The 17,079-nt window shown below is 35.1% G+C and overlaps 1 protein-coding gene across 1 annotated transcript; it reads right to left on the bottom strand.

Moving 5' to 3' along the window:
* Positions 1 to 333: 333 nt before the first annotated feature.
* On the bottom strand, positions 334 to 11,738 carry LOC147501675 (kinesin-like protein KIN-4C). Its single transcript, XM_086604368.1, is given in 32 exon segments — positions 334 to 925; positions 1,396 to 2,009; positions 2,202 to 2,316; positions 2,774 to 2,918; positions 3,028 to 3,122; positions 3,124 to 3,256; positions 3,439 to 3,510; positions 3,666 to 3,751; positions 3,905 to 3,936; positions 4,027 to 4,108; positions 4,187 to 4,258; positions 4,912 to 4,992; positions 5,075 to 5,191; positions 5,279 to 5,392; positions 5,475 to 5,573; positions 7,079 to 7,179; positions 7,295 to 7,490; positions 7,666 to 7,752; positions 7,970 to 8,083; positions 8,164 to 8,280; positions 8,371 to 8,462; positions 8,583 to 8,619; positions 9,093 to 9,217; positions 9,322 to 9,433; positions 9,435 to 9,504; positions 10,509 to 10,554; positions 10,557 to 10,671; positions 10,673 to 10,729; positions 10,835 to 10,987; positions 11,087 to 11,233; positions 11,342 to 11,522; positions 11,632 to 11,738. Coding segments are annotated over 31 exon segments (3,873 nt in total). The 5' UTR covers positions 11,465 to 11,522; positions 11,632 to 11,738; the 3' UTR covers positions 334 to 601.
* Positions 11,739 to 17,079: the final 5,341 nt, after the last annotated feature.

Genomic DNA, 17,079 nt, shown 5'->3' with positions numbered 1-17,079 from the left:
GGCATTATTTGCATACCTTGTAATCCTGCAGTAGCTTTGGAGGTTGCAAACCGAAAACGTGTCAGTGATAGAACATACACACAAAACCTTTTATGCGGCTAAAAGTCTTGCTAATTCACAAACGAATTCAGCTTGTGCTTTAAAGAGTAGTGTCTGATCCGTCAGACTCAGAAGTACCACTTAAGAGTATTTTGAATCACCCTTCCCTCGTATAAATTTGGCACAAGTATCACCAGATGAAGTTAACACGGTTATAATGATTGACTTATATAAGCACTGAATCTCTCACATGTCAGATATAAAGAAAATGGGAATATATAGAAATAACAGTGGTTGGCATTAACTTTTGCAAGGAGATTAACATGTCCAAATAATTTACATCAATGATCAAACTTGTTCTTTCTTTTCGTCAAATAACACAGATCAGGAAAGGACAATTAGTGTTTACAAGGGGATGGCAATTAACCAAGTTGGTACTCGCTCATTTAAGTTTGTCAGATTCGCATTTGCCAACCAGAACTCTATTCACCGCAAAATGTTAACTTTCAAGGATCATAGCAAAAATTGCTTTTCAAACCAAGAATAGAGCATTACTCTCAAGTCAAATGCCATGGTTCTCCTTGTCTGAAATAATTGTTTGCCGAGTGGGACTGTTTGGAGAAACTACACTTCCTTCCACTCTTTTACCAACGCATTCATCAGCCTGGACTGAATTCCTCTCTCTCAAGGGGTCATTATTTGAAGTTGCTGACCGCATTGCCCGTGGGAGTCTTAAAGGAACATCTTGCTCGACCATGTTGTTTTCAGGCTTTGTGGGGGATTGGGTGTTATCTGACTGACTAGAAAGTGGAGGCACTGGAACGAGCTGAATTACTGATTTCTTCCATTTCTTCCTCCGGTTTGGCCGGGGTGCATTTGACTTAACCTGCATTTTTTACCTTGTGGTTAGTATGGCAAATTACAGAAGACAAAAAAGGAAGAACCAGCATTAGAATAAACAATAAAGATAGGAAGCACAACAAAAATAAAACAACCAACTGCAATAACACTAAAGATTTGCTCCATACCCAAACTTAAAAGCAGACTTGCAAAGAGTTTACGAAGAATCAATTTATAATTAGTCTTAGTACAATCGATGCAACTAAGACTAATTATAAATTGTACATAAACTTTGTGCAAGCTCTTAGAATAGCATACAATATGAGATATTATGCTCTCATCTATCATAAAAGCATCCTTCCAAAGTTTCAAAAATATAGATTGAGGAGGTCAAAGGTGTGCAACTTATGCAAGAGCAAGTTGCACTTCACCAGATCAAATATCAAATACCAAGTAAAATATCCTCAATTCTATGGTTTCAAGTACTAATTGCTGCAGAGATTATTAAAGGCATACCTCGGTGTTACCAATATCAGAAAGGGGCCTCCTTCGTGTCTCAATATCTTCATTTTTAACATTATTTGGCTTTGCTGACAAGGCACTCTGCAACAGCATTGCACCCTGAGATGCAAGGGCTTTATATCTATCAGTATCATCAATACCAGTAGAGTCTCCGTTGCCTCTACTCGTCTCTGACTGTGGTGATTCATATAGCTCCGTCTTGTTTGATCCATCTTCCCTATTTGTGCACTTATTAGGTGCGCATCCACAGGACTCCCCACAAGTGGAACCCGTACCTCGACACTCGCATTTATCTGTTTTGCAAAAAGATCTCCGACTGCAAGAGCAGCAAACACTTGATGTAGGTTTTGCATTCTTGCACGTTGGTTCTTCAGTATGAGGTGAATGTGAAGCAGGACCTTCTGTCTGATGGGAAGCTACTACTCCATTACCTCTTGTTCTAGAACTCCTTTTCTTTAGCAATATCCCTGATTCTAGATCAGATTCCATCTCAGATGCCTCCCAGTCCTCATCAGCTATCTCAGATTCTAGGTCAGAATCAGAAATGTCCATGTCCTCTAATAACTCAAAATTACTTCCAGGAAAGTTGACAAAAGAGGCCGAGGACCCTGTAGAAAGAGAAAGAAAGGAAAGAAAACCAAATAAAGTCAAAGGTAAACAAAAAGAAAAGAACTAACTTGGCGATAAGCAATAACTAGCTTAAACGAAAGTATCAGAAAAAATTGCAATCATATTAGAACTACTACTAATAGGCAGTTACAAGACCACAAGAATATGCATAAAAACCATATCCCTTCAACTAACAAAAAGTACCCTTATAAAGTCATATACACGTCCTTCCCCTGAGTTTGGTATATGTAAACCAGATTTGCTTGTATTCACCATCAAATGCTTCCTAGCAATCAATTTCTGTTTCTATTTCCAGAATAGGAACAAACCTTAAATAAGTTTAACATAAAAAACATATAGGAAATAATATCTTGAAGTAAATTGAACAGAGTTATGACCAGAGTATGTAGTCAGGGTTAGACCCTTAAATGTAATGTAAAGAAAAGGACATTGATATTTCCAAACTGTGATAAAACAACTTCTATGAGGATTGAGAGTAGTGTAGCTTATTGGATGAAACCACTACCGTCCATCAAGCAATTTATCTGATCTACTAGAAGAAACAATGAAAACAACAATTTCTGGAAATAAAATGACTGAAGAGTTGTTTTCAAGGGATGATTCAAAGTGAGATGTCAATGCTGGAAGAGAGATAATGACTAAGAATGCCAATATCTTTTTAGGATGATTACATTGAGCACAGAATTACCTGTAGAAGGCATAAACATGTATAAAATATAAAGTCACAAGAAAAGACACTGACCCGCAACTTCTCTTTCTGAAGGAATTCTTCCTTTTGCACTTCCAACTGCCTAACCAAACCAGTGAGCCTGACAATCTTTTCCTTCAGTTCTCTTATTATGGAATCCTTTTCTCTGCAATCCACCTCTTTATCTCGTAACAGACACCTAAGAAAGATTTAGAAACAAGGAGAAAGGATAATTAGATCAGAGACCTATCAAGCATAATTCGTCAAAAGCTTTAGATCAGATATAATGTTTCTAAATTTTATGGTACCTCAAGGAAGATGCTAAGTTGAAAAGATGGTTCATCGCATTTTTTGCTTCAGGTAAAGAACGAACTTGATTCCAACGACCCTTCCCACTAAAAAGACAGCTCACGTTCTTCTGCTTCAGACAATTGTGATGCCATGGATACAAGGGTGTTGGAGGAAGTAGCAAGCATATTTTCAAGTGCAAAGATCCTAGAGTTTCTTGCACCTGGAGACACTGTCTGAGGGCAATCACTGCATGAAATGTTGACACTAGTGAGGCTAAGCACATAATTATCCGTGCAACAAGCGACATATAAAGCCTTGCATCATAATATATAAGTTCCAGGGATCACTCCCCATATTGCCAGTGGCTTTGAGTTGGATGAAATAAATTTAGGAATTAGTTAAATATAAAGATTTTAGAAAAGGAAAACCTCATTGCTTTCTGTTTAAGTGTTTCTGCTTCTTCCTTTAGCTTTGCCACTTCCTTTGCCATGACAGCCCTCCTAGAAATGTGAATGGGAGATCATAAAATTACACTTACAACTCCAAAATTAATAAAGAATCAAGCAACAAAAACCACAGGGTCCTAAACTTAGGTGTTTCAAAGGAAAAGCTGAATAAAGGTCTATTTAGCAGAAAGAGAAGGGGGAGAGCTTACGCATTCATCTGTTTCTCATATTCAGAACGGACTTCATGCACCCTTACCATGACTTCAAGTTCATGCTCAATAGCCTGCATCAATGCCTTCTCATGGAAAATCAATATGTTAGTGAGTGCATTCCAAAATCCTTGAACAGAAAAACAAAACAAACAAACAAACAACATCTGCGAGTATGTTTGAAAATAAGTTATTTCTTTACTCCAAGACTCCAAGTTTCCAGTTTGACAGTTTTATACCTGAATTCCAGGACCACTCCCATTTCCAACACCTGTATGATGCCACAAACAATCAAGGTTCAGAATCTGCAAAGTTTGCAATTAAATACAAATCACGGATGAATATTATCAAGAGCTCTTACGAGATGAAGCCTTCCTAGCTTCCAGTAGTTCTTTTAGTCTCTTCGTAGCCATTGATGCTTCTTCAGTCTTCCTTTGCAAAACCTGAAGTATAAACAAAATGCATAAATAAGAAGCATTGTTTGCACACTTACAAAAAAATTAGACTTGTATGGAACTAACCATCTTTTGCCTCTGATTTAGAGCCAACAGCTTATGCATCTCATACTCATTCCTCCTTCCTTCCTTTTTAAGCTATGATAGTAAAATCATATTACACAAACTCAAAACCCTAGCATATTAGGAAATCCAAAAAGAACACAAATACATGTAATATACAGATATATGCAGATAAAATAAATCTATGACTCTAGATAGTTTTAAATATAATAAGCAGGAATGACTAACTTGGAGAATTAAAAAGATAGCCAAAATATATAGTTAACTAGTGCAAGCAAGAAATAAGTTAATATCTTCACATCTTCGTGTTGTCAGCTCTATGAAGAAGCAAACACCAAAAGTCCAAACTAAACAAGAAACCAATTCTCGTGCACCCGAAAAATATAAATACACAAAAAAAAAGGATAAATATAGAGTTAGAGACAAGTTCCAGATTTTCATAAACACAAATGTCTTTCGCCATAATGCAAAGGTACACTTAAAACTACAGCATGTCATTTGAAAACCAGATAATGCAGAAAAATTGGGTTCATTAAAAAACCTCTATGCTGGTTAATCAATCAACTTTAACAAGGGACAACTATGATTTAAATAAAGAATCTCTAGACTGATCTATATTAACCAACTACAGATGACAATGGTCAACTGTAATTTGTAAACAAAGAATAAACCACTTATAAGCATACATAGGGAAAGCTAACTTGTTTTACCTAAAAACTAGTGCTTACCTGAAGAACTTCTTTCTCTCGTGAAGCTTTCCACAATCTAAATTGCTCCGATTCTTGCTTTATTTTCTGCTGCAATTGAACCTGTATAATGCATATTGTGAATGGCTGTCAGAAGCTGGGAGAAAATTTTCCGACTGTGTATAAATCTAGCAACAACAAACACCTTTTGAGTCTTTATTCTATGAATTTCATCCTGCAACCGTTTTGCAGCTTCATCACTTTTCTGTTTCTGCCTCAGGAGTTGAGATTGTGCATCTTGCTTCTTCTTCAACTCTGACACCTGTAAAGAGGTAAAACTAATCAAAATAGCTAGATAGGACGATACCAAATAAAAAAACAAAAAGAAAGTGAAGCATGGAAGTTTTACCTGTGCTTCAAGGAAATTCAATTTTTGCAGATATGTTTCCTTCAATTTTTGAGCTCCATCGTCAGATGCAGAAGATATGTTTGAAATGTTTGATCTTAGGTCATCAATCTCCCTCTGTCAATATAAAAAAGAGATAAAGGTTAATTGGATTTGTGAAGTATGTTAACTGCCTAAATATAGATGATAAAATATTTACCATCAAAGCTTTCTTTTCTTGTTCCATTTCATGAAGTTTCTTCTCATAGTGTTGTTTGAGCGCTGATGTATCCACCGTTGCAAAACTCTTCATTTCAGCCTTCAAAACATAGAATATTTAAGGGAATAAACAAAGAAGAAAAAGTAAGAGGGCGAGGCCAAGGTAACAACCCAAACAAAAATAAGATAACAAATTAACAATGATGATGATGAATTCGAAATCTCTGCCAGTGCGCTTTTAAAATGATAAGAACTTCCCAGAAAAATATAATAACTAAAAGCACCGATTTTTGAGCATGTAGATGGTCGTCCGCATTTCCATATTAATTGTACCAAACATAGGAACCAAACTCCTTTATAGATTTATCATGTTAGCAGGGTCATGCCCCAATCTTATTAGGTCAGACTTTTCAAACTCAGTACTTCACAGTACACAATGATCCACATTATGACTAAATTTAAAGGGGCCGCTAACTTAAATGAAAAAAGTAACAAACTAGCGGATATATTTCAAAAGATAGAGTACAAGGTAGTGGCATCGCTTTCCCTCTTAATTCTGTAACCAAGTAAGGAATTCATTCCTCTGGGTGATTCTTGTTTCACATTCTGCACTTAGCTTTTTTTTACTATTATTAATAGATGTAAGGGGTCGTCCCCAAACCCACTATTTAAGTCGTCGACGTCGACCAAGTTTTTGCACCAACAATACATTTTAATGGCATGTGTCACCAACTTTGGTACTTAAGGAGTTAAAAGTAATCATGGAAAAGAACTTTAATATAAGCCCTCTACCTCTCTTTTATCTCCAGTTGGCTATAGTGGTGATGACTGGGCTGGTATTCTATCAGATCGACACTCCCACATCTGGTTATTGTTTGTACCTTCTTTGTTGCTTGTTCTAGTGCAGAGGCATAGTAAGACGCCATGGCTCACACTGCCTCTGAGATGCTTTGGGTTTGTTCCTATTCCAATATCAAAGCATTGTGGTAAGCATCCCCACCATCTTCACTGCTATCAATCTTGTCTTTGAAGAATTGATTTAGTATATCGAAGTTGATTGGCAGTTTACTCATGATCTCATATTTAAGAAACATATAACTAGTCCTTAGTTCTGTACTTGAGATCAATTGCCAGATACTTTGACCAAGCCCTTAGCTCGGAATGTCTTTCATCCTCTCTTCCAAGCTAGGCATGTTTGACATGTTCGCTCCAGCTTGAACATATATTTCATAATGTAATTTAGTGCACTTTGCCTAATTATCGGATCCCTTAACGTACTCCCTATATATATGAATATAAATGCCCACAATGCTAACTCACTATGTTGTGACTTGTGAGACTTTTTCAGTAAGTCTCTCTCTTTCCATCTTTTTTTTTTCTACTCTTGTATATCCACCATAACCCAGAATTTGATTTCCATCTATATTGATACATGATGTTACTGAACCATACATTTTCTATTGTCTATATAATATATACAAATAAACATTAAATGACCAAATAAAAATAACTTGCACATGATGCATCAAATTATGTAGTCCCTTCTCTAGCAAAATATGAGATTTGATGTATTAGGCTCTTACACTTAATAAAGTAAGAGTGTACCTCTTTCTGCTGAAGTCGATTGTCCAATTCCTTAAGCTCTTGATCCAATTTATCTTGAAGAGAAGAATGTTCCAACTCCTTCTCGACAACATCAGCTTCACCTATATTATAATAATAGTAAACAAGGTTAGAACAACTCAGTTCCGTTATGTACTAAAAAGGAAATCCAACAAAAAATAGACAAAGACGGAAAGCCATTCAGGCATTTCAGCTTACCAGGAACCTCAGCATCTTTGTCATTGCAACCAGATAAAAAGTTATGAAGAAGTTTTCCTGGGTGAAGCCCATCATCCTCCAAGTCAAGGCAATCAACAAAATCATTACGTCTTGTATCATTCAAGCTTTGCAACCGCAACAACTGACCCTCTAATTCCTGAATCTTCGAAACATAACTTTTCACTAAATCGCAGTCCTGAAATGCATACAAAAACATCAATATCAATGACCAACCAACCAAATTTGAAATTGAATCTAAAAAGCAAAGTTTACATTGTAAAATAAATAATAACAATAATACTAGTACTAATATTCTAATAATAATAACAAGAACAGCAACAGCAACAACAATAATAATAAGTGTGTCAAACCTGCTGTTCATCCCCACTCTCGATCTCATCCCAGGATTTACCATTTCGAGCAGACTCAATTTTCAAAAGCAGTTTATCTTTTTCAACCTGACAAATTCAGATGGTTATTGTAAGACTAAATGTGGAGATGTAAATGCATATTAACATAATAGTCACAAACAACAGTTCATACCTGTATACAGAAGGAAGTCAATTCAAAGTTTTTCAATTTCGTTCTCAAGTATATGAATAATAGACATGAAAGACATGTGGGAGGCTTACTGAAACAACAGTAGCAACATTGAAAAAAAATTGTCCAACAAACCTGAGCATCAAAAGCACGATGTGCTAGCTGTTCACAGTTAAGCTGCCGTTCTCTAAGCTCCCGATGTAGTTCTGAATTACTTGCTTCTAGCAATGAAATTTTGTGCCTAAGAATCTAAGGAATAGAGAGAGTAAGAATTTTGGCAAAAGAGTATTGTTACTCTGTTAGTCAAGTTCTTAACAGCGGTTTCATACCTGAAGCTCCTCTGATGGTGTACCACCTTCTCCACGAAAATAGAGAAGCTCAGCTTGCAATTGCTCAACTTGGCTACGCATTCTTTGCATTTGAGCTGTCATTGGGTCACGATTTATCTACATAAAGCAAGAAAACAATGACACTTAGTTGAATAACATGGTAGAGTAGATGTATTTGTATGCATTTTTCTCAAAATCACGACTTACGATTGCTTTGTTCTGAATGTTGCGAGCACGATTCGCATACTTTAAGGTGTTCAGTGTCTCCTCCGCATTTGAATCGGCAGGACTTACACAAGCTAGTTAAACAACATATAATGTATGAGAAGAAACCTAATTACACGCCTCTAAAATAAGCAAACAAGTGAGATCCAATCAGAAAAGGTTCAGATGATTATACTCTGACAAAGTAAACTCACCAATCATCACTGTCTTGCTGTTTCCACCAAGGGAATCCTACAGGTACAAAATACAGCGTTAACAGTCCAAAAGACTTTCTTGCACTTTATTCCAGTTAGTGTCATAAGATGATAATGAACTTATAGGCTGATAGCTAGCATTAAGATTACTTGAAGTATAATAGAAGAAACGATGCTTTATATGGGTATGAATCTTCACAATCCAGTTGATGAAGATGCAAGTTCAAACCCTTACAGTTTGGTGATATAGGTAGCAGAATACTGCATCTTACATATACTTCCCCAAATATTAGGCTCTAGAAAGGCAGAAAAGGATCCTACTAGGCTACTACATATTAGTTGTGGATGCTAATTTTGGTTATGTAATTCTAAAAGGATCATATTCAAACACTAATTCACAGACCAATAAATCAGGTAAATCTCAAGGTAGAAACAAGTACAGCCCTGGGCCAGCTGGCTATATAACAAAGGGAAACAACTGGCACAAACAGAACAACCCAAATTCCTTACCTGCAGTAGCCGTGTCAACTTGCTGTCACGATAAGGTACATGCCCTCCTTCCTTTCTCTTTTTGTCATCACCTAGGGCACTAATTACATTACCGAGAGCCAATAGTCCCTTATTTATGTGAATTCCTAGGAAACACAAGGTGAGATTTATCAGTTACCTACTAGAACTTTTAAAAATAAAAATTATGATAAAAGGTAAGATCCTATAAAGATATTATAAGTACAATTACCTTCTTTCAAAGCGTAAACCATCGGCTCCCCGTTAAGCAGCGCGTTCGAACCAGCAAGGTCTACTAAATGAAGCTTTGCACATAAAATGTCATCACCAATATCATCATTAAGCTGCTACAGTACTATCAAATCGACTACTTCTCTTCTGCTCCATGGATATTGTAAATATGGCATGCGAGCGACTATGCACAAATAAGTTGACGAGAGGATATAAAATAATGAAAAGTGAATAATAAAATTGCCCTAATTTGCACTACAGTAAATATAAAGTAAAAGGTATTAATTCCTACTGACTAATTTGGTAGTTCCTTAGGAACATGAGGAGTTTAAGCTCTTGCAGGTAACAAATTATATATTGTCTTGACCGCCCTTTGTTACCAGGGATTTTTACCAGTAAGTCAGAAAACAAAGACACCAGACAACAAGTGATACTTAATTTAATCACGGTAGCTGCATTAAAAGCTTTGTCAACTTCATTCTTGAGACCAGAATGAAAATTGAAGTTAGTAAGCAGATCCGTATATCTTTTTCCTGTTGTTATTTAATATTTTTATTTGAACACAGAGAAGGGTGTTGCTATATTCTTATTCCACTAATCTCTGTCTCTGTATTAGTGAAAGCCTCTTATGTTCTTTCTCTAAGGAAAATGAGACAGACAATAATGATCATCAAACTCATGTGCAACTGAGCGTTAAAGAAAGCACTCTGGCGCTTGCAACACGCCATTAAAAAAAAAGAAGCATACATGAGAAACATAACCTTAAGTGCCAAGCGTATTGATCGTATTCACAAGCGGAAATTCTGAATCACGTCTTCATGCTGATATGTTGCGGGCGTTTTAATTAACAAAAGACTAAGAAAGCGATTGCAATTTTAAACAAATTTGGTAGGAGCACTGATGGATTTTTGTTCAGGAGTGTATAAATATACAACTAAAGAAGACAATTCATCATCTTCCCCAACTAATTTAGTATTAAGATTGATGAGATTGTATTCAACATGTTCAGAACCACAAATACAAAATAACTGGCAACTCTAGCAGTGAAAACTGGAGTGAATGTCACATCTCAGAATCAATAAGTACACCAAAAAAATGTAATGGAAATGTATAATAGCAATTGGCACAACAATACACTAATTATGAATAAAGGGCAGAGAAGAAATGCCAGTAACATAAGACTAATACCTTGATTGGCTGTTCATGTTAGTACTTCCAGTAGCACGGGATAAAGACCCCTAGATAGATATGCAGCCATCTCCTCCTTTGTTCTGACTTCTGGTTCGGTAACACCTGCAAGTGTAATACCTCCATTTGCTGTCTCTCTTATTTGTATTGGATTTCTGACAGGGGGCAGCTGCCTTTGTTGCAGAGACTTCAAGCAAATCGAATACTTCTTCTTTAAAAATCTTTAGCACAAAAACGAATAAAAGCACAGTGAACAACACAACTTCAAAAGTTGTATTTCAAATGTCAAACCAGCTCGCTATAAAGAGAAAGTGCAAATGGTTTACCTCAATGAATGCCACTCTGATTAGAAACTCAACATTGTCTTTCATATCTCCAATCCTCGAAAATATAGTCTCTATCACTTTTGGAATAATCCCACCACTATTCGCCTCTCCCGTATAATTGGTCCCCATAGTGTAAGTCTTTCCAGAACCAGTCTAATCCAGACACCCAAACACAAAACAACATTTTAATATCATACAAATTAATAAACAGCACAAGCTACAAACTCAAAAAAAAAAAAAAACTAACTATACCTGGCCGTAAGCAAGAACAGTGGCATTGTAACCATGGAATAGCGCATCAACCAACGGAGCAACACAGTCCTCATAAATAACACCACAAGGAGATCCCGAACTCCCATAAACATGATCAAACGTAAACACATGCGAACCAATTTGCACCTAAATTACATTAAAAAAAAATAATAATAATAATCAGATTTTCAGTAATAAATTTTAAAAAAAAAATAGAAAATGCAACAAATCTAAACAGCTGAAAACAAGTAGTACCTGAGGTTCACCAGGTACAACAGTAACGCAGTCAGTGCAACCAAGTAGTAGTTCAGTAGTAATTAAAGGTCGTATATTGACAGCAACTTTGACACAATCTTTATCATGTGAATTTGTCTCCATCTTTTAACGTTTTATTATACAAGCCCACAGGTTTTTTTTAAGCTGTATCCTCAAAACCCTAAACCATTAAATAAATATCGTAAATTTCAAAAACCCTAACAAAAAATGAGCTTAAAAATAATAATCGATATAATAGATCTGAAATGAGAACAGATCTGGAAACTTACCTTTTTAAGAAAGAAAAAAAGAATGAGTTGACTCAGTTGAAGAAGAAGAAGAATGAGGATGGGTTTGTTTTGAGTGAGAGAATGAAAATGAGGAAAGGGCGCTTTTAGTATGAAATTCAAATAGATTGAAAATAATATTTGGCACGTGTGTCGATTTGCTGGTTGCACGTGAGCTTTTTTTTTAAGTTTTAACGGTTTTGTATTCGGGCCCAATGAATCATCAAGTTGGCCCAGTTGACTTGTTTTTTTTCACAGAGTTTGAATTTTAAACTCAAGATGATGCTAGCCCTAAGTATTTAAAATCGGTTTTCGAAACTAATTGGTCGGAGAGCGATATGCGATTAATCGGTTAATCAATGATTTAATCAGTTATATCGGATGTATATATTTAATGTTTTCAAAATATATAATAATATAATCATACCAAATATTTCTAAACAGTGATCCGAGATACAACAAAAAATATTAAATTTTCATAATCATGTGTAACTCGCTCAATTTTGGAGTACTACAGATATGTCAAACACAAAAAATACGTTAAATATTTAAATGAATAAGGGGATTGAGAAGCGATAATATTTATTAGAGAGATAATACAATAATTTGTATATTTAACTTTCGTTAAGGAGGGGAAAATAAGTAAACTCTTAGCTTTGTGTATTGATTGGGTTCTATTATTATTAATGACCAAATCTACAATGCACACAAGTTTATATGCATATCAATGCGCAATAAAATTGATCGTAGATTTGCCATCGATCAACACAAAGATGAAAAACTGGATAAAGACTAAAACTTGAATAAAACATAAGAATTATGTTTTTTTAATCTAAAATGGGACTTCTCCCTTCCTCCGCTACCTTTTCTCCTCAAACATCTTCTCCTTCGTTCCTTCGTAAAACCATATCTGATCAATTTCATCAATAGAAAGTGTTGTTGCCTTGATTTGAATTTGTTAATTAGAGATAGTAAGCTTGACGAAAGTGCATAACCAAGAAATGCAAATTTAATATTGCTCTAAAGCTTCTGATCTAATTGAACCCAATGCAAATTTTTGGCTAAAACTAGAGTAAGAATGTGTTGAAGTTTAGTGAAAATAAATAGAAATGACTATTTATTTTAAAAAAAAAAAAAAAAAAAAAAAACTCGGTAGAATATATAGAATTTGATAAGTTCAACTATGTTGTTCGTACATAGGTAGTAGATAATTAAACAGATCACTAAATACGATGAATAAACTAGTTATATGAGTTTGAGTTTGAGTTTGATGATACCTTTCAAATCTAAGGGTAAGAAAAAATGATCGCAAGAGAACATAGATAAAGTAGAAGAAGATATTTGACAATATGAGTCAAATGTTATGGCGAGAAAAGAGATTAAAAAAGAAGAGTCTGGCGGAGAAAGATTGAGAAGCCATACTACCGAGAAGAGAAAACCACCAAGGGGAGAACTCGGAGCACAAAAAGACGAGTGAGGGTAAATCTGATAGTATTAAACTATCAATTGTGCGATTGTATGGCAACCTGATCATCCAGTAATACAGTTTCGTTTTACAAAAGAATCTGCAGATCGTGTGGTCCATAATTGTGCGTATTAAGTTCATTCAAAGGATTTTACATGGAAGAAAAGCTCATTATTAATATGGTTTAAGAATCCAATTCGTTAATTTTAGGTATTTTTTTGGATAGGGAACCGATATTTTAAATAATTTTTTTTCTCGGTTTAGCGAGAAATTGGTCATCTCGGCCGATTAATCGGCCAATTCGGTGATTAAATTGGTTCAGTGAGAAAAAGTTAAAAAATCGGTAAAAACTAATCGGTTTATAAGCAATACACGATTAATCACCCGAGATATCCGATATTAATAGCATAGGCTAGCCCACATTATTATGTACGGCCTGTGACCAAGGCCCAAAATATCGCACCAATATATCTCGTTTTTTGGAGTATACGAGATGGAAATATTCGATATATTTCCACCGAATATTGAATTTTATTTTTGCCGTCGATATATCGATCGATATATCCGATATAAATTGTTGACTTTGATCGGTTTTATTAATATATCAATGACATTTTCGATATTTTATAATATATCGACATATAAAATAAAATTTTGACTGGTCAACAAAAAAAAAATATTTCCAATATATCTTATTTTTAGGGTACACAATATATTGTCCGAATTCAATATTTTGGTCCTTGCGTTTGACTAACAAATTGCACTACTATCACATAGAATGCTAAATTTTGTGGAATGTTTTATTTGTAGCTCTCATAGAGAAGAATTCCCCCTAGGATTAACTAACCAAGAAGATTTAGCCTACTAATTCCCACTAATCGAACACACCAAGATTTTGCAAACGACATGATAATTCATATCCTGAATCAATAAGAAAGTAATAAAGATAAATATTGACCAATACCAATTAAAATTTGATTTATATGGATGGAAAAACAGTTGGCAACTTGGCACCAAATTCCTGAGGGTTGCATACTATTATTACAAAGCAAGAAAAGCTTGCTTGGCTCTTGCTAGTGACAGGTGAATCTGAACTTTGAGCAAAATAAAATCTATTAACCCCTGCCTCGAAAGCTGCAAGGCTTACCCCATCATCCTCCACCAAAATGCTTGTTACCCCCATTTCTGAAACCTGCAACACATTCAGTCAAAATGGACAACTATACTATTCCTCTAAAACATTATTGAAATTAAATTATTTGCTTCCGTTTATATTTATTAATATATTTCATTGAAATTGATTTAGGGTGTTTGGGGGGGGTTGTTGTTTGAGGATGGTTTCAACTCAATAAGAAGATTTTAAGAACCATAACAATAAATTTGATTGATTTTTTAAATAAATTGCAAGAGTCTGTACCGCTTCAATGTTCCTCTCCTCATCATCGAAAAAGAGCATAGAGTTAAAGGGCACCCCAGTTCTTCTCTGGATTATCTGGAAACGCTCTCTCTTGTAGGACCAACAAGGAAAGATCTCCTGCAAGAAACAACAACACTATTATCAACATCTCAACAAGGGAAGTATACATACGGTTGAAAAAGGAAAACAGGAAATGATAACATTGGTATATAACTGAAAGCAAATCAAAACAACTCTCCCTGGAAGCTACTGAATGCAGTTGAAGACTACCAGTCATTGGAAGTGTTAAACTTAATGCAGATGGCTCTGTACAAGAAAGTAAGTGGGGGATATGGGAGACTGATCAGAGATGCAGCAGGAGATGTTTTAATGGCCTATATTGGGTCATCGGAGCATCAATCAGTCGTGATTCAGGAACTCAAAGGGATACAAGCAGGGTTATAGTTTTAGTACGCGACTATAATGTTTTGTGCATACAAGTTCGTTTTTGCTATCATGTTGTTCTTTCGTTTCATATGATGCGAGGACGACATTGCTGGACTGGTGGAACACCCCTTATAGATGGCCTTATCCCATGGTAAAATTCCGGCTAATTTATAGCAGTTCCTGATTATTCTGGCTCCACAGGTTAGTGCGTTGGATACACACGACACCCAAAATGATATATGACTCCTATCAATAACTGTCATGATCTAGATTTATGGTTGATTTCTACCCATTCATACAGTTACAAGTTTAATAGTGACTGGTATGTCGTTGGGAGAACCCAATAGCCCCGATTTCGGAATAAATGGCTATTTCTAAATAGAAGTATACAACATATAGGTATTAAATAGTTGCATGGTCTCTTGCGAGTTACGATTTGTAATATTTGTTTGAGATGAAAATATGATTGGACCATTGAATGTTCTTCTAGAGAACTTCTTTCACTTAGGATTTCGGAGCCCAAATTCTTTTAGATTGTTTCTCTTTAATGGGTACAACACACAAGGCGTTTGCAGTTTGCTAGCTAAAAAAAATTAATGAAAAAGTAGTAGACAATTGTGAGGATGTGTCTAATATAATAAGTTTTATAGTTCTGGTTGCATAAACCAATGCCATGTTGCCACTACTAAAAAAATGACATATTATGACGCTTGTTTTTTATCTATCTTGACGGCTTTGTTACAAACCGTCAAGATAGGTGTTTTAATAACATTTTTATGCCAATTTATTGTAACATTATGTCGTGTATGACACAAACGCCAAGAAAATATAATAAATTTATGGACGGCCATTTGCAACATTATGTCGTGTATGACACAAGCGTCAAGAAAATATAATAAATTTATGACGGCTGTTGCAACATTATGTCGTGTATGAGACAAGCGTCAAGAAAATATAATAATTTTATGACGGCTGTTGCAACATTATGTCGCGTGTATGAGACAAGCGTCGAGAAAATATAATAATTTTATGACGGTTGTTGCAACCTTATGTCAATAGTGTATGACAAAGCGCCAAGAAAATATTATAATTTTATGATACTGTTGTAACATTATGTCGTGTGTGACACATATGTCAAGAAAATATTATGATTTTATGGTCAAATTAGCAGTATATTAAACCGTTCCAATTTTTTTTGGTGCAAGTTTTCGGACCATATTCAACCGTCAAGAACGAAAGAAAAACTATCGTGAGTACAAAAAGTGAACCGTCAACATTAATCAGACCTAGCACTGGGATAGAGGGCAAAAGAGTAGATCGTTTTTATCGATCTTATTCTAAATATCAAATAAATCTTGAGGTGAAATTTCAAAAACACCTCTCAGCTTATCGGCTTAATTGTTTCAATCATCTCCTTTTCAGTCCATCTTCATCTTCTTACACCCGACCATATTCCTCACTCAAACTCCCATTGATTACTCTGAAGACCTAGCAAAGTTTGTCAAGGAACGATTCCTTAATTAATTTTCTATGAACGACTAAACCATAACCATTTTTCTTCAATTCGTGAATCTGAAGCTTTTTAATTCGAGAATGGGCGGGACGAGTGCGTTTGGTGGAGAAATGTCGAATTCTGAAATTGATCGAAAAGTTTGAAAAGTGGATGCTTTTGTACAGTTCGTTTCCATTAACGGTTGTTGAGAAAAACTACAAAATTTGTTCTAATCTCGAGAGCAGAAATAACAAGGTATTTTGTATTCACTCGCTTAAATGGGGGTTCTGAATTGAGTTTGTTGGGCAGCCTATATAAGACAAAGGTTCTGGATTTTTTTAATACTCTTATTATCTACCTTGAGGTTGTTATATTGATTTGCATTTTTCTTAAATTCTTGCTTTTGACTTCAACAGTTCTATATATTTTTGATGTCTTCTTCATTAAACAATTTAGATTTTCTAATTTCCCATTTATATTAGCATTATTGGCCTTAAATTTGATGATATTGTTATTATGTTTGGGTCGCAAAGCTTGAGAAGAAAAGGGTATAAATAGAACCGGTTGAGTAAAAATATAAGGTGAACTTGAATAGTTGAGTTTGTATCCTCATAATATTGATGATTATTTTCTTTCCCCATGTTTCAATAC

Source organism: Coptis chinensis, chromosome 4 (assembly GCF_015680905.1).
Source record: "Coptis chinensis isolate HL-2020 chromosome 4, ASM1568090v1, whole genome shotgun sequence".
In the NCBI taxonomy this organism is placed as follows: Eukaryota; Viridiplantae; Streptophyta; class Magnoliopsida; order Ranunculales; family Ranunculaceae; genus Coptis; species Coptis chinensis.
This window is presented reverse-complemented; position numbering and strand designations above follow the sequence as displayed.